Source organism: Xiphophorus maculatus, chromosome 13 (genome assembly GCF_002775205.1).
Source record: "Xiphophorus maculatus strain JP 163 A chromosome 13, X_maculatus-5.0-male, whole genome shotgun sequence".
NCBI lineage: Eukaryota > Metazoa > Chordata > Actinopteri > Cyprinodontiformes > Poeciliidae > Xiphophorus > Xiphophorus maculatus.
Window position 1 is genome coordinate 11,033,577 of NC_036455.1, and position 23,747 is coordinate 11,057,323.

Here is a 23,747-nt window from a genome sequence, read left to right on the forward strand (position 1 = left end):
GTGGAGACTCAAACCCCAGAGCAACCTGAGGCGTGCACTTTGAGTTATTTGCAAACACACCATCTGACCACAACCAAAAAATGCATGCTTTTTAACAGTGACCTAGCCCTAACAGTATAACGCAGTATAAAAGTAATAATATAACACATTGTTTTTTTACAATAAAAGGGAAAAAAACAATAAACTGATATGTATCTGTATGAATGTAAGACTGTATGTATGTGTGTATGAATGTAGCTGCTTTGTGTGTAAAATATATATTCTGGGAAACAAACTCATATCAGCGCTGGTTATTTTAAGCATTTCAGTGTATTTTAGATTTATATAATCTAATATTTCAGTTAGGTTATATGGTATCTAAGCTTCAGAGTAAAGCTGTAATTACAGCTTCATATCAGACTAAGGAAAAACAACAAGGATTTGTTTGTATCAGTAAAGTATTTCTTAACAGTCAACTACTTTTACTATAAAATAATCGCACACTGAAAAGCGACAAAATTTTAATAGTAATGCTAGTGCTGAATATTATGATGGAAATATTGATCACAACCTTTCTCTGGACTGGTTACTTTCATTATGACATCCTCTCCATTCCTTTGGGGCATAGCATCTTAGCTACTAAAAGTGCACACATGTGTCATATTCACATTGCAAGGATAACTGCTATATGATAAACTGCAACTCTAAAATCTATCAAACCACATAGTATTCAGTTGTGATACTGTAAACAAAAGGATCATTTATTTTCTGACGAATTACACATTTTACCATCTTCACCAATCGTCTCTGTTTGTAGAGATAATGCAAAATACAAAATCTATGTTTTTTTGGTTTTGTCTGCTTTCTGATTAATTTCTGAGGAGTAAAATTAATAATAAAGCAGATCCTTATTAGCGCCACAGAAAAATCTGAAACTGTTCCACTCAGCACATTTGCCTCATTTATTAACCTAAATATTTTCTTGCTTTGTGAAGGCAGTAAAGTCCTTGTCTGGCTGATAATTTTGAATGCTTTAGCTTTGCAAAATCCATATAGGTTCAGGCTAGAATATTTACTTAAAAATGGTTCCTGGATTTCTTACATATGACAGAATTTACTTTAAAAGTATGGATCCATGAACGTTAACATATAGTGAAGAAAAAGCCAGAGCAACATGTGGCTTTCATTTTATTCTTACTCTCCAGCGATCAAGACCTTGAAGCCCCTAATTGTTCTTATAATCATCCACCCTCTTCTTGTCCTCATGTTTCTCTGAGATCTTATCCTGTGAGCTGCTCTAAAGCTCAAATACAGAAGTGACACTTAGATAATGATATGGAAATAGGGAATATAAAATGGTAAAATTCACCAACTCATTTCCAATAAAGTGAAAAATAAAAAGACTTGTAATAAGGAGAGATCTGGTATGTGGCACTTATAGTGGCTTAGTCATAAATTGAAGAGCCTAGACAACCATTAGAAGCGTCCACAGAAAGAAATATATATTTTAAAATGTCATTTAAAAAAGGCCACTTAATGAATATGGGAGGAAATCCATTAATTCACATTGTGCATTTATAATTTTACTTTAGACTTTGTGGGATTATGGTGATGCAGTAACTTGTCCAACATTTATTTTAGTTTTTCTGCAATAAACATTTTGAACTTGAACATTCACCTGCAGATTGCTACAAAGCAAATGGTATTTATAAAGGATACTAAAAAGGTGCCGAATTTTCAACATTTAGTCTTCAACACTACTTCTTATTTATTTTTTTGTCAAATTGATTCCAACAGTGAAGTTGCACAACTTCAACTGTTAAAAATCGTTTTTGTTGAAGTATGTAGTTCTGTACATTGGAGTCAGGGATAGCATGGAGTTGATAGTCCTCTGTATGAAACAAATATGTGGAAAGGTTTTATACGGTAAAAAGTGGTTACAGAGTTACTATGACAAGATATGCTGAGCTACAATATTAAAAATTAAATGCAATTGTGATGGTGGTTTGTATAATAACATTTGTGTTCACTTTTACATATTTGAGACTGGAGTTGTTTGAGGATATCAAAAACCTGACTTGGCCCCACTTTGATTAGCTGTTAGCTTAAGCATATGGGAGCTAACTAATCTCAAATCATACAAAATTAAGATACTAAATCAGTTATTATCTGTTCCAGGTTTTAAAATCGAACATCACTTCAAACAGCTGCAAAGAGCACTCACTTTCTGTTATAAGCAGCAACTCACGGTGGCAAGAACAAGAAAAAAAACATGTTTTAGTCAGGATATTTTATACATACAAGAACTTAGGTGCAGGCAATTAAAAGTTAACATTCAGTGAAGGCAAAATAAATTCAAAATCTACATTCAAATAAAGCTTTATTATTCTACCATTTTGCAGTTATATGAACATCTGGAAAACATTTGAATCTACAGAAACACCAAAAAATAAATAAGTTAGTAAATAAATATTATTACCCCAGATAAACAGATGATACAAGACTTATAGAGACCGAACACCAGTTTAAGATACAGATACATGTTTTATTTGAACATAAAAAGCTATTTAAAAAAAACTGATAAATTTAAAGACTTAAAACAGCACCCGAGGACTAACTTTGGGTTAAGAGAACTTATTAGTGCAAGTGTACAAGATGAAATCTGGAAATGGTGCATCATAAGGACAGATGCATTTCTGTACTGAAATGCATGTATTTCAGTAAAAATTGCATTAGTTAGCAATTTGCAGTGTGGTTTGATGTGTAAGTTTTCTTTTCACATGCTTTTTATAACATTATCTATGAATGAAATGACTTTACTCTATTAAGGAGTCCTCTAAGGCGCTAACTTGAGTTAGAACATGCACCCAGCTTCTAATTTCCAGATCAACAGTCTTTCAGTAACAGAAAACTGCAGATTTCAAATACATATCAGCATTTGAGAGGAGACATGCAATAAAACCTTCTATTCCTGATGCAAGACACATTTCTGTGCAACCCTTAACTTCCAGCCCCTGAATTAAGTCATACTGACTGTTCCTCCTCTAAATATTTAAATTAAATTTAAATACTAATTTATAAGATTCCCATCTGTCAGCATTTGTCTGAATCTCTATCATGTGTAGATGTTATACAACAAACTGTCAGCTGTCATTTACTGTCATAGATGCTAACCATCACTTTGCTGAGGATGCCGTAGATTGGTATTTGTTCTGTCCGATTTGATTCTCATAAATATTCTCCGGTAAATTATTCAAAGAAGCTGTGAATCATTCTGGGACGTGGCTTTGTAAAAAAAAACCAAAAGGAATCTTTGTTAGAGAGGGTTTGGTGTTGTCAGTCGCCTTTAGCTGCTTCATTTGTCAACTTAGCCATGGAGAAATGAGCTCTGAGGCTGCTTCCACAAGGTCAGCACAGAGGTCGTTGTGGGGCTTTGGCCAGTCTTCCATGGTGGACTGAGCAGCTTCATTACTGCGCTGCTATCCAAAAGGTTTGTGCCAAATTAGCTTCACCTGTTCTGATATCATTTTAAAAAGTAAGACATGAACAATCAGGTAATATGGCACCTACAGGAACCTTTCTCTGGAGCCCCGGCAGAGATTGCCAGGCAATATTTTGCTTATTTTTCAACAGAGTTGGTAAAAATAAATAGATAAAAAATGCAGACTGAGTTTGGTTGGGAAACAGTTATTAAACAGAAATAATCAAATTAACTAATAAAAATCGGAAAGCAGCATGGGATGCATTTACTTATTGTTTCTTGTTTTCTATGGAATTCTTGATGAAAATCAAAACATTTCCAACAAGCAGATTATTGTGAACGTTATGTCAAAATTCTCTATGCTGCTTTGGCTCTAAAACAATCATAAACAAAATTTTAAGTTTCATTTCCTATTTTCAACCAATGCAATATTCTACAGGTTCTGGTTAAGCTTGTGTAAAGGAGGTATGTAAATTGAAAGTAAAAGGGGGAAAGGATTGATCCCTGAGGTACAACACCACTGCATTGTGTTTAGAAGTGATGGCGAAGGTTTTGTTGGAGAATTAGATGACTAACGAAAATTACATCTCTAAACTACAAAGAATTTGTAGCGGTGTGATAAAGAGAGGTACATAAAGTGCCCAAATACCAGAACGATAAGTTAAGAATGGAAAAGAAAATATCTTTAAATACAAATTTCCGGTATAAAAAAATATTCTTTGTTTGTAAGCTAAACCATTGGCTCATCATCACTGTCTTCTACCACCTGAAGGAGTCTCTGTGAAGGTCTCAGGGTGGAGAGAGAGATGGAGGAAGAAGGAGATGAAGGAGGGGTTGTGGAAGGAGGAGCAGGAGGAGGAGTGTAAGGTGGAGGGAGGGTGAAGTTGCTGTTGTAGCTGCAACTTCTACTTGTTGAAGTGCTGCTGCAGCGGATGCTATTGCTACACTCCTCTACTTCCCTCGATACACCCTCAATCCATACCTCTGTTTCATGCTCGTGGTGATTATGATGATTATTATTATGGTGTTGGTTGTGGTCAGCGGTTAAAGAGAGAGGAGGCTCTGGGATAATTTCAGACAACGGTGGAGAGGTTGAAATGGGAGATGAAGAAGGACTAGAAGAAGAGGGTGGAGGTTTAGGGACAGATTTGTGTTTGCTGATGTCACGAAAGCTGGCCAAAGGGGGCCGGAGCCGGACACCGGAGCGCGTGGAGCCTTCGATGGCCTTCTGGAGCTGAGGAAGCAAAGAAGGGGAAACAGAATTGGAAATAAAGAAAAAGACTTAGGTCAAAGAATGAAGAAAATAGGATTTATAAGATGATACAAAAGAAAAGATGACATTTCAGTACAAGTTTCTCAGACTCTTAGAAAATTATGGCGATCAAAGCCAGCCATTAACAAACACAATACTATTAAAGCCAATAATTTTAGACAATTTCAGAGACTTTTAAATCTAAAGCAATCAGAAAAACCATTTGCATTTTGGCTTCATAGTCGAAGAGATGCAACAGAACAACTTAAAGCTAGTCTAAAAGGTATCAGCTTGAACACTTTGTCAACATTTAAACACATAGCAAAAATATAAATATTGTAGCATGAAAGAGTACAGGCTTTATACACAGTCCAGGTTCACATGCAAATGATATACATATACTGATTTAATCAAAAATATAAATTTAAATCATGGGCCAAAAAACTGTCATTAGACAATAAATGAGTTCTTTCTTTTCTGACCATCTCCACTGCCACCCATACCTCCCAGTAACACTCTTACCTGCTTCTAATAATAATTTACCATGACAGAAATGCTAGGAAAGATGTTTTAATGCTTTTACAAATTACAATAGGTTACAGTTGGTATCAAAATGATTGGCCAAATTGGAAATTGACCACAAATGTGTTCAGCATCTATACTCATTGTTTTGTTTATCTATCAAAGTGTCAGTTATATGAACAAAATCCTGAGATTGTATGTCATATGTAGCGTAATGGCAGGACAGAGAAGCAGAAACAGTGACTTTTCTAGTTATTTAAGGGAAAAAGTAACTTTTCTAACTTAAGTTTCTTACCTCTTTTAAAGCCACCACCCCCACAAGTTTTCCAATGCTGGTCACATAAGCATGACTTAGTCCAAGCAGGGAGAATAATGTGTGAGTCTGCAGAGACAAGGTGAAAAGGTAACTCAGCCAACTGTCAGAAAATACTGCTTCTAAAAGGACATTTCTTTTTATCTGTCTGTGACTTCAGACTATTTACAAGCCCAGTGCTTCTCTGTCTGTGCCGTCTAGACACAAAGAGAACAAAGTGGCTTCAGACTCAACACAAAGGGAAAGTCTTTGAGCATACTTTGAATACACAAACTATATTTTTCATACAGCAGCTGAGCTCCCACTGTGGGGAGCTCTTTGTATGCATCAGTACATCTCAATCACAAGGACTCTTTTGCACATGAATGAGCACAGTATTCTGTGTATTACCATGGAAATGAAATCACAAAAAAGAATAATAAGGCTTAGATGGTGTTTATTCGCTTCTGCCTCCTGAAAATGACAGTAAATCCTGGATCCACTAAGATTTATAACAATGGGAATTCAATCCCGTGGTACCAACTGCTGAATACATGAAAAAAGCAGAAGTCTAACGAGTGTGTGAAAGCATTACCAGAAAGCAGATTTACATAATGTTACAAAATTTGCCAGCAAAAGAGATTTCTGGAATGTTTATATCTTCTTTCACACTGCTATTTAAATGCAAACTGAAAAGATTGATAGTCATCTTAAGCAACGAAGTAGTACAATAATTTGTTTTAAATCATAATGACTAACAAATAAAAAAATGAAACAATTTAACAAAAAACTGTGTTTGAAGTTCTAAGAGAAGTCTCAAAATGTATCAATTAGCAAAGAGTCAGCACACCTGGGAAATTCTACACAGCAAGGTTTTCTGCAACAGGGGATGGCCGTTTCTGTCAAAATTAGCTGCTTGCTGGTAGAAAAACAAAACTACCAGCAACCAGCAATTAAACAATATCTGTGCAAACACTAATGCTTTGGATTATCAAATTTATTTTAGAAAATACTTGCATTGTTGTCTCACAACAAGATGAATTAATACGTGTTTTATAACGTCTTTATTTTACTTAATAATAAGGATGATGAATAATCACCTTGGTCATGTAGGGAATAGTATTGGTTTTATAGAGAAAAAAAGTTTCATAGAAAGCCTCTTTTTTACACCCTGCATAGGTCACCAGTCTTTTACACACAGCTATGAATGTGCAAGTACAATTTAGTATGATGAAGGGTCAGTATGTATCTCATTGATTTTTATCGGCTTGACCAACCGGAATTAATCAACCATGTTTTTGACTGTCTGGCATATCCAAGTAATACTCATGAATGCATAAGAGGACATGGAAACTACAAACTAAAACTTAGATTCAAACTCTCCCCTTATTGCTGTGTAATAACTGCCTTTCTAAACATGAAAGCCAATGCATTAGATTTTTTTTTGCATATTTTATTTTAGCATAAATATGAAAATCAGTGCTTTATTTTTATTCCCGATCCACCGTCAACATGCCTGCAGCTCTCTTTGCAGGTACAGATGTGAGAAATCATGGTTTGAATATAAGACACTGATTAATGCATGAACATTTCTTATTTCAGAGAGGGGAGAAATCTGGTCCATATGTGGACAACGAGGTCACATAACAATTATTGAAATAAGATTAGAAAATCAACAGATGGGTTATTTAGATTAGATTATACATTTCCAATTATGCACAACATTTCTGAAGGATGTCCAGGGTGTTAAGATTCGACATACTGCTTTTGGGGGAATGAAATTAGAGCAGAACAGCTGTTTTACAAGGATTCAGTGAGAAGTCTTCCTCCACCAACCTTGTGCAATGAAGTTCTCTCCACCAGCTGGAAAGGTGAAGGGTCAATTCGTATCTCATCGATTTCCATCGGCTTATCCATCTCTGCCTCTTCCCACGCTTTGATCTGCAGCAGCAAATAAACATCAAGGTCACAGGGATGAATCAGCCGACTGAGATTCAGACCAGGGGGAAACAAAGTTATTTTATTCAGAAGTATGACTTTAGCCAGAGGGAAGCATCAAGATTTGTTTTTCTGAGGAGTCATAAAACATATGAACAAATTTTTCAGGCAATAAAAATATCCGTTATATAATTTATAAACAGTGAGATGTCAGAATGGGTAAAAAATATTTATGTCTGTAAACAGTATTTTTAGCTAAAGAGAGGAGAATGCCGTTCTTTAACGATAAGAAGGGCGTTGAAAAACCTGGAAACCTTGTGTTTTGTCCTTGCATGTCCCGCTTTTACCCTGAGATTTAGAGGGTGTGACACCTTTTAGCCTCTTTTTGGATTTTACCGATGAGACTTGGCCTCTTGTGACAGACCCAGTGTTTTTTTACAGGATGGTGTTGTGGAGAATTTTGGGAAGGCGTCAGGAAGAGTAGAAGCAGGTTGGCAGATAGAAAAACACCAGAGGGAACAATGGTGTTTTGGTGCATTAGCACAGAAATACTTCTTTACTTTGAATCTCCAATGCAGCAAATGTGCAACACTATTAAGTCACATTTCATTGGTGATATTTCTATGATTAAACAACTTTTAAGCAGCGTTCTGTATCAGAATGTGGACTCCTTGAATATGTCTCTTTGAGATAGAATTTTAAAAAAATTAACATCGAAGAAAAATGATTTCATGTTGCATGCAGTAACAGTATTTTCCAAGGACACAGATATGTTTCCTTGCTTTAAAATCACTTCAAGGTCATCACAGTGCACATGTTCAGCTTTTCTGTGGTCAAATTACAGCAGATTTTGTTGTTTGTTGTTCATCAATGTTCAGATGGCACACTTTGTTCAAATGAAAATAGTATTGGTATCGGTGGGATTCTCTCATCAACAATTAGCAGAATAGGATGGAAAATGACGGCTTTAAAAAAATCAAGGACTCAAAACTGCTTTGATACTTTATTGTGAAAATAAATAGATTTAAGACTGTGGTAAATTAACCATAGTGTTTATAAAAGAAATACAAAAGAACCTGAAAACAATCTAGAAAATATTTTTGATATTCCTCATTTGTCATTGACCTACCTCGTCCGAAGTCATAGTGTCTGATAGAGGAGGAGGACAGGGCTCCTTGAGATAAAACAATAAAAGACAAAATAAAATGAGATTAGTTTCTGAATCGGAAGTTTGTCTAATAAGTTAATGAAACAATCTTATTTGGGGTGACTGCAAGTGAAATGAAAATGTTACTTTAACAGTAATGGTAAGCATTTGCCTTGGCTCTAAAAATTACATCTAAAAGCTGGAATTTCTGTTTAAAGAGGCTGTATTTTATATGGATTATTTTATTTTTGGCCTGTAGTCTCTCTGCAATTTGCACAGCACATCCAGCAGAAGAGGCCTGAATGGATGCAGCCATTGAAACTCAGGGCAACACCTGCTGTGACTTATTTTGTAGCAGTATGGCCTGTCCTGCATGCATTGACTTCATGCCTTGCTAAGTTTTGTCCTCCAAGTGACAGAAACAACATAATCTTACTCCAATGAAATGCTGTGTCTGTTTATTTAAATAAGAAGAAAACAAGGGGAGTGTTTTTTTTTATACTTTCAGCCAATATCGCTAAAGCTTTTATATTACCGTACTTACAAAATGGCTTAGATTGTGGGTAAAAATAGTGGTGTAAACAGTAAATTACTACCTCCAACAACATTTTGGAGGTATGCTGGTGGAAAATGTCCCCTGTCTGTTTGATATTCTGTGTAATAGATGTTTGTTTGATGTGAAAACATTCCCCTTGGAGGGAATTTATAATCAGCTCGACAATACAAAAACCTGAGTAGTGGGCAGAACAGAAATCACTTTCTGAACCCTCCAGCTTGCAACCACACACTTCTGTATGGTGTGATTTTCCAACCTGCAGGTGATGAGCTTTGTTTCCCTCTGTGAGTCAGACTGCAGAGCTGAATATAAGAACTTCCCAGATGAGAGAAGATTGGAAAGAAACGCCTGATTTTGGAGAGGTTTTTCTGAAGCAGGTTGTTATTCTAAAATCTCTGTCGATCAATGAATAGAGGTCAAATGCTAACAAATTCACCTACCAGTACCCGTGCATGAATGTGGTTCTGGCATTAGGCTATGTCTAAGGGATGAAGAGCTATTTGCATTTCAACAGTTCATAACATTTCATTACTGAGTCACATTTAAATTGAAGGAAAAAGGAACAAATTACCAACCAGAAAATAACATGCAGAGCAGCAAAAAACAGAGGAACTATATTGTTAATGGAGCACATTCAGAAATTGAGTGATGCTCAACAAAAGCTGCATTCACAGACACACCTGCAGTTCCTTCTCTGACTGTCTGCTTTTAGAGGTGAAGATATTTCTGAGCGTTCTCCTCACCGACTGCAGGGGACCTTTTTCTGAAAGAAGAGAGGCGGAAACAAGACGAGAGTCAATGAATTATACAAATACACCTTCAAAGAAAGTAACTCAACTGCAAATGGAATGTCAAGATTCTGCAGGAACCAAAGAAACCTTTTTATTGTGGTTGCCTAGATACCTCTTTACTTGGAGGCTGCAAATTGTTGAGTTTGATAAGCTACTGTGCAACAACTCACACACACATCCACACACACCATCTGCCTCCTCCCTGCAAACATTCAGCTAAGTCATTGCTGTTCGCAATACAAAGCTACACTGTCTGGTTGTTTGACATCTGTTGAGTGCAGAGGAACAAACGTGTTAATCTGTTTAATGAAAAGCTGACATTAATTAAATGAATCTTCTTAAGTTTGACACATTGGGCTTTTGTGAAGCCACAAGATCCAGGTGATGCATGGTTCTTGCATGTTGCTTGTTTTTTTTTGTTTTTTTTTTGGAATTTTGTTTGTTAGATCAATAAAAATAATGCATAACTGTGAAGTGGGAAGAAAAAGTTTACTCAATTTTCTGTTTTTAAAAACCTGTTTGTTTGGGTATGTATGTCAGCTTTTCATTTCAGGAAAGAAAGGAAGTATAGTCACACCAAGCAGATATTAATTTACATCAGTGTAGTGATTGAACTTGTATAAAGGAATCAATATTTCTCTGAAAGGCTCTCAGAATGTAGTGGAATATTTTACATTGACTTTGTCTCCTCCAAAAACTGGTTATTTATGTAGAAATTAACTTCAACAGAAGCTGTATCTTTGGGCTACAAGGTAGGAAATTGCAAATTCATTTTCTTCAACTGCAGTGAAATTGTGTTTCATATGTTTTCAGAGGTGAATAAATGATGCAAAAATGTGTTGACCTTTGAACTCACCAGTTGCAGGTGCAGTGTGGTTGGAGGAGGGGTCCTGGGGTTTCGGAGGGGGTACAGGACCATTTCTTTCCTCCTGAAGAGGGCTGTCCTGAAAACAACAAGTCACAGCTCTGGAAGTCTAAGCTGATGCTCCAAATCGGACAGCATACGTACTTTATCATTCATAGTGGTTATTATAACTGGATTGTTGTCTTTCATTTGCAACACTATACCACTGTTAGCTTTAATTGACAGTTAAGGGGATGCTCTATTTAGCTAATTATGCTCTTAGGGAATAGAATTATATTCTAATTTTAGAGTTTTCTTTTAATTGCTTGGTGTAAATTATGCAGGTAAAATTGTTAAAACACAAGCAACTATTATGGTTTGAAAAATAATGATACATCGTTTTAATAAATAGATGTAATCAGGAATAAAAAATAAAGCAAAGTGTTGACTCACCTTGTCTCTTTCTTCATCTTCTTCATCATCTACAAAGGCGAATGACTCCCAACTGCTTTTTGGACACGGATTCTTCTCCTGTAGGCTCGGACCCTGAGCTCACAATCAGAGAAACATTTTAAAGCAAATGGATATTTTGTATGAATAAATAAACATCTATATTTTCACATTTGACATGGTATATAATCCACATAGATAGATAGAATGTGATGGTCAGGTTATTAGGAAATAGTAAAGAGTTACATACTTTAGCTCGGGGTGGCCAAGTCCAGTCCTCAAGAGCAACTATCCTGCAAATTTTAATCGCATTCCTTCTCCTACAAACCTGAATCACACGGCTGAATTCTCTTATCAGAATGTCGTCTAGCTATGCAGAGTCCTGGTAGGGAGCCAATTATTTGATTCAGGTGTCTTGGAGAAGGAATGCATGTAAAAGCTGAAGGATAGAAGCTTCCCAGAGCTTTACTTGGGCATCCCTGAAATCTTCTTTTAATTTGGTGTTATACATAGGAAGGCTGCTGACTTAAATTTGTCCAGGAGACGGTCAATAAGACCCTAAACAAGAGGGTTAAGCCACAAAAGTAAATTACTAAAGAAACTGGCCTCTAACATAGTCTGTGTCTAAGTACATTAATAAAAAAGTCTGGTAGCAAAACATAGACAGGTAAAGTTATACTGTAACTGCGATAAGAAACATTTTTATATATAAAAAAATATATATATCTTTGGAGAGATGTCTGTCCAATTTCTATCAGGAACAAATTTCTTGCTTAAATGAGAATAATTTGCATCTAAATCTGGTGGATGTATGAACAATTTTGGGCTTAATCAAATTAATCTACTGCACAATACATGAAAATATTTAAAATGCCAATAATTATGTATCAAGGTTCTGAAGTAATATTCTGTTTCTATACAAAACCAATTATTGAGTGTTTAATTTTGTTTCCTGAGATGAACTTTCCTTGATTGAACCTCTCTAAAAAACTCAGCTGAAATAATTTTTTCATATCACCACATGGTTATAAACCTTCACAAAGGGTAAGGTTAGCCTGGCTTATCCAATGTTGGTAAAGCCATTAATGTTTTCACACCAAAAATATTAAAATCAGAGCAAATACAACCTAAACATAAACATTTTCTAACCATCTACTTCTGCTTCATTTTAACAATTGCTTTTTTGGGTCACTCAATGGATAGAGACACAAACTGATAATAAAATTACTTTACCTTACAAAAACAGACTCGACTAAGTAGATGAAACAGACAAACAGTTTCAATGACTGACAGTCATGATTTAAATTAGACATAACCTCTTCTGCAATTTAGACCAATCATTAGGCCAATTACTGCATATGCAATTATGCTTCAGCACATGTTTTATGATACCTATTACATATCTGTTTTACGAAGCAAACATTTCCCATCCAATTTCATGTAACCTGAAGGGCACTTTAGACTGCATACGTAATGATGGGCTTTGTGAAACATCAAAGTGAACACATGAAAAGCATATTGGGATTTTCAAAGATTATGTGGACCATTATCAAAAGTTGTGAACAGCAAAACTTGTAATATTACACATTAATGCAGCAACAATGAAAAATATTCTAAGCAATCAAAATAATTGATCCGGTTACATCTAATTTACCTCCATCAGAAGTCTTCTTTCTGGGGACAACCACCAATCACAGAGCGCTAGAAGCTCCACACGGTCAATGCTGCCCAAGAGGATCATAGAATCTAAATTAACAAAAAATAATAGTTACTTGGACTTCAACAAATAATGCAATGTTACTTAACTGCCTTAGGATTTTGAGGCTGGCAAATGTAATCTTACACAAACTCATTTATAATACATTAGAAGGTTTTCCTCATCTGCATTAGAACTTAGTTGAACTGTACCTCACTTTTATGTTTTTCTTCAGTTCAATTTAAGTTCTGAATTAAAAACATAATAAGCATACCTTTAGAGTCAACCAAAGGGATAGTTTTCAATGAGAAGGAGTCCAACAGGTGTTTGACTTCTCTGTATGTAGACTGGGAGGATATGAACTTCACCTTTCTAACCATAATGTCCTCTACAAAGATGTTGTATTGGCTGCAGGAGTAAATAAAAAATATATTCAAGATAAGAAATATATTTAAAAAAGATAATGTAAGCATTACATGGAAATAAAGAAAAAATAAATTTAAACACATACTGCTAAGACATGATGAAAGTTAACTGATAATAATTGTCTGCCATTATGAAGAAGTAGCAGTATGCTATGATGTTTTTAGTCAAACAGTTTTTGCACATCTCAGATTTTCAGGGTGTTGGTTCCAGATTTATGGAGCAAATAAACAACAGGGGCCCTGTTGAGGACCCCTGTTGAGGACTCAACAGGGGTTGGTCCTCAACAGGGGTTGAGGACCAAACCTCAACTGAACATAGTTCTCACCTGACAAACAATCCTGAAATGTATTTAAACCCATAAATACATTTTATGTATTTATGAAAGACATTCAATGTCAATTCAATGACAAGTGATGTCATCAGCGTGTGTGTATAGCAAAAAGTGTTGTATAATTCCACAAGATAACATAAAGATAAAATAAAACTGGCCCCAGATGTGGTGCTCATTTCCTCAGATTTATAATTAGCAAATCACAAGAAATTGTCCCGGTTTGCAAAGTAAAAGCTAAGCTAATTTACCAAACAGATTTTCTAGTCTTTCCAACACATCTTTGAGAATATATAAAACCATGATAGAAGTTTTGGTTAAATCGCTTTGCAAATAACACAAACCTCATGTGTCCAAAGCCAAGCTCTGGCAGGTATGGTAGCTTCTTGACCTGGATGATAGAGTCATACAGGGAAGGTTGCAGGCCCTGGGCCACCATGTTGGCTAAGATTACAGCCACCATCATGGGGAGTATGTGGGAAATCTGTCCTGTCAGCTCAAAGCAGATAACGGCCGTAGACACAGTATGAGTCACAGCTCCGGTCAATGCTGCTGCACCTGTCAGAGACATAGGATGGAAAAATAACAGAAGTATGGGACACAGAGCAAAGGAACAGTAATGGAAAGAAGACAAGTGACACAAAATGCAGAGTGGAGATATAATTAAAAGTAAATTAGGGGACTTAAACAAGTCAGAACACAGAAAAATAAAGATATTAAGGTAGTGGTGACTGTATTAAAATACTGATTTTCACAAACACAGCATGGAAATGAAAAAAAGAGATCAGAAGAAGACTGGTTAGAGAGATCAGTGAACAAAGAGGAGAGATGGCCTTTCCAGGCAGCAGGATAGAGACTGAAGGGAGGCCACATTTCTGAGTCAGCTGCTGAGGTGAGCACTGCAGAGCAAACCTACTGTGACATTTAACTGTCAAAGCAAAGCAACCAGAGGTTCTAAAAGAAAGGATGAGGGGAGCAAAGGGGGGGAGAGACAACAAACGGTGAAAGTTGGGAGAGAGGGGGGGTTAGGTGAGCAGGAGGGCAGGAAGATGAGTTGACAGCAAGTGACGACTGGAAGACCAGCAAGTTTGACAAGAAGTGGAAGAGAAGTTGACAAGAAAGACATACTTGACACTTTTTCAAATCATTGGATGCATGAAGTTGGCAGGATGGAGTGAAAAAGAAATCCATAAAGATATACTGCATGACGACATCAGAAATGGACAGTTTGGTAGCAAAACTTAATGAATATAGATTTTAATAATGCAAAACCAATAACCGCTGCAGATACCGATGTTTTTGAAATATCACCAAGCATGACAAAAGCAATAAAAAAGCAACAGAGCAAGAATAGATGAGAAAAGAAACTACATACTAACCGATGACTGCGTAACCCCCTGGAATGATGCGGTACAGAATGCCATCAAACACAATCCCATGAGGAAACAGGGTTGCCATGATTTCCCCAACCAGCCTGCCAAATGCAGCTCCTAAAGAAAGGAGCATTTGGTGAAAGTGAATACATATTCAACAGAAGACACTCAAATAAGAAACATCTAGAGCTTTTCTAGAGTATGTCTATGAATTAAACATTCATCTACTTCGTATGTGCACTTAATTCTGTTCAGTGTTGTTGAACTGGGAGGCTGAAGCTCATCTCCAGTGGTCATTGGGTGAAAGCCAAAGTAAACCCAGGAGAGAGTACCAGTCCTTTACAGGGCCAACATAGACACATAAAACTTTTCCTTTACACATACTGAAGAGTAATTAGATGAAAAGTGTTTGCTCATTTTTATTTAAAAAAAAACAGTTGGTAGAGGAAGCATGAGAGAGGACAAATACAATTTCTTCAACTAGGTCACGCAGCCACATCAAGTTCCAGTAATACAGTGAGACAGTGCAGTAAGTTTAATGTAGAGGCAGCGCTTAGAAATTACCACTTCAAAGTTCTTCACTTGAGGCTCTCTGACCAAATAATGTATTTCTGCCCAGAGGCAATCTTTAAAAACAGCTTTTGATCTATTTGAAATTTATGTCCAATTTTAATGTGAAGGGAGCAAATAGGGCATCCATCTGCATGTTTTAAAGAGGTACTGAGCTAGATTTAAGGATGCATAAAACAACAAGGAAGAACATGAAGTTGTTTTGCTTAACTTACCTTTAGTTCTCCTTCAGAAGTGCATTGCACACTGAACTATCTTTTCAATTGTAAGAATTTGGTGAATATGATGTTGAAGCCAGTACAATGGAGAGAATCCAGCTTTTGAAATTTCAAATGTGCTTTTAATTAGTAAAAATTTAAAACTATTAATATTTTAGCACACAGTGGGATGAAAATGTATCAGTTTAATCCACAGAAAAGCCTCACTGGGCTATAAGCCACATGGTTCAAAGTGTAGGAAAAACGTAGTGGCTTATAGCCCGAAAAATACGATACTCCTACAGCTGATGGCATCAAAAATAGAAAACAATGTGATATGATCTTAAATTGTTAACAGGTGGGTCTTTATGAACAGTTATTTGCTATGACTATCTCTGTGTTGCCCTTTCATGAGCTGGGAACCAGACCAGAGTTGACCCAGCCTCTCCCCTATTGGCAGCTGAAGATAGTCACTGTAAAGGACTGATGGTTGAGGAATGAAAAAAGAATTTCCACTCATTAATAATCTCTTGTTGTTTCTTTCCCACCGAGTATGAAGACAGGCATGAAGGCCCCAGATGGAATGGGCATGGTGGTGGCCACTGCAGACATCCAGAACTGCATGTAAGAAAGAGATACAATACTGATAATCTGCCAACAAAAAAGTTTGAAGCACTTCTTAAAATGACTGAATAGAAATTTGACAACTGTTTTGAATAAATTGTTTGTATATGTAGTGCAGCATTCATTCACAAGGTTTTGGCAAGCTGAATAGCTAATTTTGAGACATTATGAGACAAGAAAAATGTATTATATTTTCTTTTAATAACTGCTCTTTTACTTTCATTATGTTACCCACCTTACATTCAGACTGCAGCCAAGGTGTCACGTTGCATAGCAACAAGTGTGTATAGTACCATACAGTTTGAGCTTCTTATTAACTTTTTTTTCCCACTTGAGTTGAGGAAAAAATCTTCCTATTCAGCCACAGCTTGATGAGTTCCAGTGATGGCGTTTGTGCAGTGGTGTTTTGTATGTAAGGTCGGGGAGGAGAATCAATCATCCCTCGGTATGCTTGAGCATGGCACTTAATGAACATCTGCCCCAGAGAAGCTACAGATGCTGGTGCTGCAGCCGTGCCAGCTTAATGTGGACTGCTTACCAGTGAAAGGGTGAAAAGAGGAATGAAGAATGAACAAACTCCTCTAGACTTGTGCTTTCAAATCTCAATTGCATTGTTTTCAAAAACAATATTCTCTTAATTTGAATATAATTTCAAATATGCTTTTATAATAATATGCTTTGTTCTCATCCCCATCAGAGATAATAACAACCTTAGTGGTGTTTTTTTTTTTTTTTGGCATTTAGCTGAAAACATCTGTGGTTTACCAGAACACCTCCAAAACACCTGCTGTGCACCGCCACTCTCATTTGAAAAGAGTTTTTGGAAACATAATATTACCCTTTCACCAGTCCAGAATACTATTCTATGTGTCATCTCTCATCAGTGTTTGAGAAGTAAATTACTATGGAAGATGATAAAAACTCATTAGCATGTCTCTCACAGGGCAGCTCCTATGCTGATGACAGAGAAGAATGTGTTCAGTTTTTTTCCTCTCTTTTAATCTCAACAGCCAAAATCAATCAGGCAGAAAGACACACAACTCACAAAAGCAGTTTCACACACAGAAAGACATGTCAGTCAGCACACACTCTTTCGTTGATGTCACAAATCCTTTGACAGATGGTACTAGCAACATGCTATGAAATTAGTGCAGAAGTCCAAGTGTGTTTCAAAGTAAAATAAAATATAGGACACCAATAAAGAAAGATGCTATGGAAGTTTAAACCAGGGATGTCCTGATTTCATTGGCATCATTATATAAACATACAGGCTGTACAATTATACTGTTGATCTAACTAAACTGATCAAAGTATTTTTCATTCTTTACAATGAAATTTACTGCAAAACTTAGATCGGATCGGCTGCTGCTGTGTGTGTCTGCACAAGTTTACCTGTCACCGCAATCAAATTATGAGCAGAATTATCAATGAGCCAATTAAATACAGAGATTATACATTCTAGTTTTAGCATTAGCTAAGCACTTTATGTCAGAGATAATAAAACATATTTTTAGAAACTAAAGTGGAAACTGTAGCACACAGATTGCCTTTGTGAACAATGTAATACACTATGAAATGAAGAGCATTAGTTTGCTGCACCCTAAATGTAAAACGAAAAAAGTTTTTTGGCACTGACATGGCACCAAGTTGTCCTAGTATCACATTGTACTTGCAAATGATTCTTTCAAGATAATTTGTGTTTTTTGAAATGGTGATTTCTAAAAATGCTGTCAATAGTCTACTAACCCACTAATAGACACTCCCACTGAATCAGTTTTAAGAAACAACTTTAAAGGAAGATAAGATTCATGGGATACAATTAAGATTTGGCAAGGATGCTTTCCAGACCTGTTGCAGATTCCTCAGTGTAGAAATATCAAGTCTAACAGTGGGCTGAGAAATGTCTCAGAGATACCTAAGGCTGGAGACATCTGGAGATTTCTGCTCAGACTTTGGTATCATAAACCAAACACAAATAGAGGGAAAGGAAGATGTTAAATCTGAATCTGAGTCATCAGATGGGTACCTTTATACACATACTACTAAGAAAAACTTCAAACTAGGGGATCAAGTCGACAGTTAAAATAAAACAATATGTCAGGTAATGACTTAAATATGAGGCAAAGGCTCTTAACCAAAAAGAAAAAAAGTGGATTTCTCCTTCCAGGTTGGGATCACATCCCTGAAGCGCATTTTGGGAAGACCAAGGATACATAAATTCTGTCCTTCATGGCTCACTGCTATCTATGCACCTTGTTCAGGTTACAAAGAGTAAATCTCTTTGCTTATTAGAATCGTAATCACACAGGAAGTGTGTGTGAGTGTGTACAAGCTTCTAGGAAATCATAAAGCAGCAAGAGGTGCTGGAAGCTTGCCAGCATTGCTGACCTTGGACAAAAATAAAATGTGGAAGATGAACACATTCTAGGACACACATACACAGATGTCCCAATCACAGGCACAAGTGACCTGCAACAATTATCCTCGACGAAGAGGAGGATGATGAAAATGCTGACGTCAAGTGGCACCGGCGCCACACACAAACAATCCCAGTCACATCCGAGGACGTAGATGCAACGTAAGCAGAAATTTGTGTCCAGACACCAAACAATAAAACACCTAAATATCTAACACAGCAAATACCATACTCAAACACACACACACTTTCCCAGGAGGCAGGCAAGTACCTTCATGATGAAGAAGAGCAGCAGAATAATAAAGACGCTAACATCAGGGTGCAGCCAAGCAGCAGACCGGCCCAGACCAGCTGGAGAGGGAGATCCCGAAATCTTCGTCCATGTAAAGTTATCAAACAAAGAGTTGATGCACTCCCTGGGCATTAGCTGGAGACGTGGGAGGAAGGGTGAGAAACAGAGGGGAAGAAAGACAAAGCAGAATGATGGAAAGGGGACAGAAGAGGGTTGAGAACAGAAATACATCAGTCAGTGGGAAAAATGGAATACAAAATGGTTAAATGAGGCAAACAAGAGGAAACAGATGGGAGGTAAGATTATGCAAAAAAAATGAATGCACAAAGAGGCAAAAAATTAAAGTGTGGAAAAAATACAGGAAAATCATTAAGAAGAGTGAAGCAGAGGAAAGAGACAGAAGAAGAGATTAAGATAAAAAGAAGAAATACTCTTTGGACTCAATGAGAGAAAGAAAAAGGAAAACAGTTTGAGACAGAGTGAAGCTTAACAAAAGGAGGATGAGAGATAAAAGATTTTAGATTAGATAAAAGTGAAAAGAAGTCAGATATAATAAACATGCAGGAAGTCATTCAGCAAGCGGGATGTAGACTGGTAAGGGTGGCCGTGTCCAAATGAGTCATTCCCTTTGGATGACTCATGAATGACTAATTCACTTCAACCATTTTGCTTCACATTTGCATAGATGTCTCTGAATTTGCTAAGAGCCAGAAAACCATAGTGCTGCATCTGCATAATGTCTCTGCAGGGAAAAAAGCAACGCCAGTGTCATTTTGATTTTCCACTCTTGCACTTCCTACTTGTGTTGGGGTTAAATTGAGGTCCACCATCGAAGGTGTAAGATGAATCTGGAACGTCAACAGAAAAGTCTGAATGCTAGAGTCTTTAATTTTATGTTTTGACATTTTGGGTCTAATCCTACTTTAAATCTTTCTTAGCATTCACTTTCCTCTTGTTGTTGCTTTTGTAACTTTACACTACTCTTGTTGGACAGTAAGGATTTTATTCACAAAAACAAGAAATGTAGTGATAGTTAAGTAAAAGGTTATATGATCCATTCTGCAGCTATATTTTCTATAATCAACTTAATTTCAGGTATCACTTTTCTTGTTTAATTAATACTATTTGCTAAATGTGAGTGGTTACTCAGTGACATAAACAGAGATGGATGTGAACACACCTGCTGCTCACTAAGTGATCTATTCTGAGCATCTGTGAACCACATGATCAGGCTTAATTCTGGCTCAGAGCTGCTAATACATTTAGCTTCACAATTTTTGAATTTATGGTTTATTTTACATTTTTAGGTGTTCAGACATGCTTCTCAGAGTTTTTCAATTTAACATTTGATTGGTATTTTAATGAGTACACAACGCAGATTTCTGCTCACTATTAACATCCCTTTAACTTTCTTCTATCTCGTCACCACTACAAACTTCAGGTTTATGTGATAAACCAACGCAAATTAGTGCATTACTAAGAAGCACAAGGGAAATAAGACAAGATTATGTATATTTTTAGAAAATAAATCTGAAAGGTGTGCATTTATATTCAGCCCCTGTGAGTCAGCTTTTTGCATAACTACTTTTCACTGCAACTGCAGCAGAAAGTTTTAAAAGATGTCTCTTAAAGCTTTGAACTTTGGAAGCTGACTGAAATGTTTACCCATTTATATTCGCAAGACAGCTTAAGCTAACTGTGTTTCTGCGTAGACACCAATCAAAACGATTTCATTGCAACTTTGGTTGTCAAAGCATTTTGCACATGGTTGCAAAATGTTGAGCTTTTGTCTCATCTGGCTTGAGCACCTTCTTCCACATGTTTACTTGTGGCAAATTGCTGCTTTTCTGAATCATGCTTTCCTTGCCAGGGATTTATTTGTGAACAGCTCTATTTACTGACTGTGTGGTTCCAATGTGACAAATTGTAGAATAGTTTAGGGGTGTGAATACCTTAGCAAGGGTCTTCATTTTGCAACTTTTGAAGTTGGAAATCCTCAAGTTATTTTCTCTTTTTGCATCAATGCATTATATTATTTTAAATATTTTGTTCAAATAATTAACTTATTGCATTGCTTTTTTCTGTGCCACCACTGTTTATTATTTTTCTCTTGTTCCCTGTTTCACAAAATTTGAATAAAACAAACATTTTTTAAATAAAATAAAGATCTATGTTTGAACTTCAGGAAAAACATGTGATGTTAAAACAGCTAAGAGTAGAAAACAGGCACATAGTTATCATCGTACCTATTTATAGAAACTACTGGCTGTTGTAGCTATGGAACAAAACAAAACAGAATTGTTTTTTGTTTTGTTATGTTTTGCTTTAAGACAGGCTAAAATGATCAAATTTGCACTCTGACCTCTCCAGCCATAAACTGTCCAAACCCTGGTGGGAAGGTCAAGGTGGCAATGACCAGTGTAACAGTAGCTGGAAAGATGAGTCGACTTGAAGTGTTAAAACACACACGCGCACACACACACACACACAAAGAAACAGAGGAAGAGAAGAAAAAAAGCTGTTATTAATTACATAAAAACACAAGTAACTATTTGAATATGTCTGTGAAGAATGTTATGACCTGCAAATAAAATTCATAAATTTGTGTTCAGTTAAGCATATACGACAAACAAATTCTTCACACTTTAACATACAAAGACTCACTGTTTAATCAGGAAGCTGGTCATTGCATTTGGTCGTCTCATGAACAGAACCACCTGTCTGTTCAGATAGACAAAAAACGCCCCAAGAAATCCACAGGCAATTCTGCAAAGACAGAGGAACGTGAAGTTACAGCATTCATTATTAAAGTGAAACGGTTTACTAAAACTATATTCCTTCATACTAAAATAGCTGGAATATTGGTAAGCTAATAAGTAAAAGCTCAAACGTCTGTGATAATCATTCTACACAAGTTTATTTTCTGAGAAGAAACCTCTTGATTTTTACTGCTGAACAAATTTGGCATAAAAATTACATTAGTGATGTATCTTGATTTCTGAGATAAATTTTGAGTTTACTTTATATCCTCAGACGTTTTATTAATTTCTAAAAAAAAATAAAAACATCTGAGGCAACCAACATTTATTTGAAATAATACATTTTGGTTGAAATGTGGATACATTCAAAATGGGGCCCCACATGTTTTTCTGTGTTTTTCAATTACTCACCCAATGATTGCGAATGCAGGAAGTTCCTGAAGATCAAAGGGGAAATCCATACGGAAGTTTGTCCTGAACAGAGCAGTGATGGTCACTAGAAAACAACAAAAAAAGACTCAACCTTTAAAAATCTAGAGAAAAAGAGGGAAACATTAATGAATCCTTTTGCAACTCAGTCCTAAAATAAAAGTAGATCAATGAACGTCTGGATCTGAAGTACGTTGTAGCCCATAAACACAGAGTCGAATTTGTTTAATAACGGAAAGTAGAAAAATGGCGCCCCCTTGTGGAAGAGACATAAATGATCCTATTCATACGGTACATGCAAATCTTTCTCTCCAACCCATACCTGCATCCTTGTTAAACACAGATAGCACTCTAAAGATGAAGGCACTAAATGTAGCAGCAAAGTATCCTCTCCAGTAGTTTCTCACAGCAAAGTATGTGGATGTTACCTCAATGCTAAAGAGCACACCTGTTGGAGAAAAAGAACAACGGCACAAACATGCAGAAGATGCCAAATGATGCAGCTTTATCTTTCAACATTTAAAAATTTCAAATATATATTTCAGACTAAATTAAACATTTGTCATTAAAAAAAGTTTTGCAGATTTTTCATTCAGATCCTGAACCATCTTAAAAAAATACTTTTCTAGGCATCATTACTGAGTAAGACTGTTTTATTGCAAGTAAAGTTGGCTATAAACAAACAGACAAACAAGAAAACAAACAAAAAATACAAGTAAAATGGAAATGGTTGACTACCTCCAAGTGGAGTACCAAAGCAGCAGCCCACCCCAACAGCACAGCCCACTGTCAGGATGTCTGTATAGCAGTAAGGATTCTACTGATCCAAAGAGCAAGGAGAGGTCATTGAAATAAGGAAAAACTGCAAGATATTTCTATCATATACATTATTTATAGTCACAGAGGAAATCTACATGGAAAACCTTGCGTTTCCTGACTTTAGCTTACCTGATACACTCCTGAAAAGAAGGACATGAAGCGACTGAGAACTGCTGCACAGATGCTTGCGATGTGTACAAAAGGACCCTGGGTGAAGGAGAACAAGAACATTTATATCAAATAGTAAAAACTGACCATCACACTCACAAAAAAAAGAAAAGCAAGGGGGCTAGGGTTATTTCTTTGCCTACCTCTTTTCCTACGGGCATCCCACTGCCCAGAGCTGCAGTCAGGCCGATGACTTTTGCAATAAAAGCCTTCAGAGTCAAATATTCCTTAAGAACAACCCCTCTCAGAATGGTCTTCAACTCAGGGATACCAGAACCTTACGATAAAAGGCAAGACTGAGTTTGTAGGACAGTCTTCTCTGTAAATAAAACAATTTGTTTTTCATCTTTAAGCTCGCACTGTAGCGGAAAAATGTTTGGATAAAGTTCTTCAGAAAA

At 36.4% G+C, this 23,747-nt stretch overlaps 1 protein-coding gene across 1 annotated transcript in view; it reads right to left on the minus strand.

Moving 5' to 3' along the window:
• Nucleotides 1–2,250: 2,250 nt before the first annotated feature.
• The window catches only part of LOC102227698 (chloride channel protein 1-like), a 29,729-nt gene continuing 8,232 nt past the window's right edge, over nucleotides 2,251–23,747 (minus strand). Inside the window, exons 5-24 of the mRNA XM_014470878.2 lie at nucleotides 23,493–23,626; nucleotides 23,311–23,388; nucleotides 23,101–23,179; nucleotides 22,685–22,810; nucleotides 22,345–22,429; nucleotides 21,839–21,940; nucleotides 21,537–21,621; nucleotides 19,154–19,309; nucleotides 16,391–16,460; nucleotides 15,082–15,192; nucleotides 14,047–14,260; nucleotides 13,223–13,356; nucleotides 12,907–12,998; nucleotides 11,256–11,348; nucleotides 10,815–10,902; nucleotides 9,848–9,930; nucleotides 8,594–8,638; nucleotides 7,363–7,467; nucleotides 5,530–5,616; nucleotides 2,251–4,694 (exon numbers count right to left, since the gene is read on the minus strand). Coding sequence (XP_014326364.2) covers nucleotides 4,191–4,694; nucleotides 5,530–5,616; nucleotides 7,363–7,467; nucleotides 8,594–8,638; nucleotides 9,848–9,930; nucleotides 10,815–10,902; nucleotides 11,256–11,348; nucleotides 12,907–12,998; nucleotides 13,223–13,356; nucleotides 14,047–14,260; nucleotides 15,082–15,192; nucleotides 16,391–16,460; nucleotides 19,154–19,309; nucleotides 21,537–21,621; nucleotides 21,839–21,940; nucleotides 22,345–22,429; nucleotides 22,685–22,810; nucleotides 23,101–23,179; nucleotides 23,311–23,388; nucleotides 23,493–23,626 — 2,471 coding nt within the window. The 3' untranslated portion in view covers nucleotides 2,251–4,190. The remainder of the gene's footprint in view (nucleotides 4,695–5,529; nucleotides 5,617–7,362; nucleotides 7,468–8,593; nucleotides 8,639–9,847; nucleotides 9,931–10,814; nucleotides 10,903–11,255; nucleotides 11,349–12,906; nucleotides 12,999–13,222; nucleotides 13,357–14,046; nucleotides 14,261–15,081; nucleotides 15,193–16,390; nucleotides 16,461–19,153; nucleotides 19,310–21,536; nucleotides 21,622–21,838; nucleotides 21,941–22,344; nucleotides 22,430–22,684; nucleotides 22,811–23,100; nucleotides 23,180–23,310; nucleotides 23,389–23,492; nucleotides 23,627–23,747) is intronic.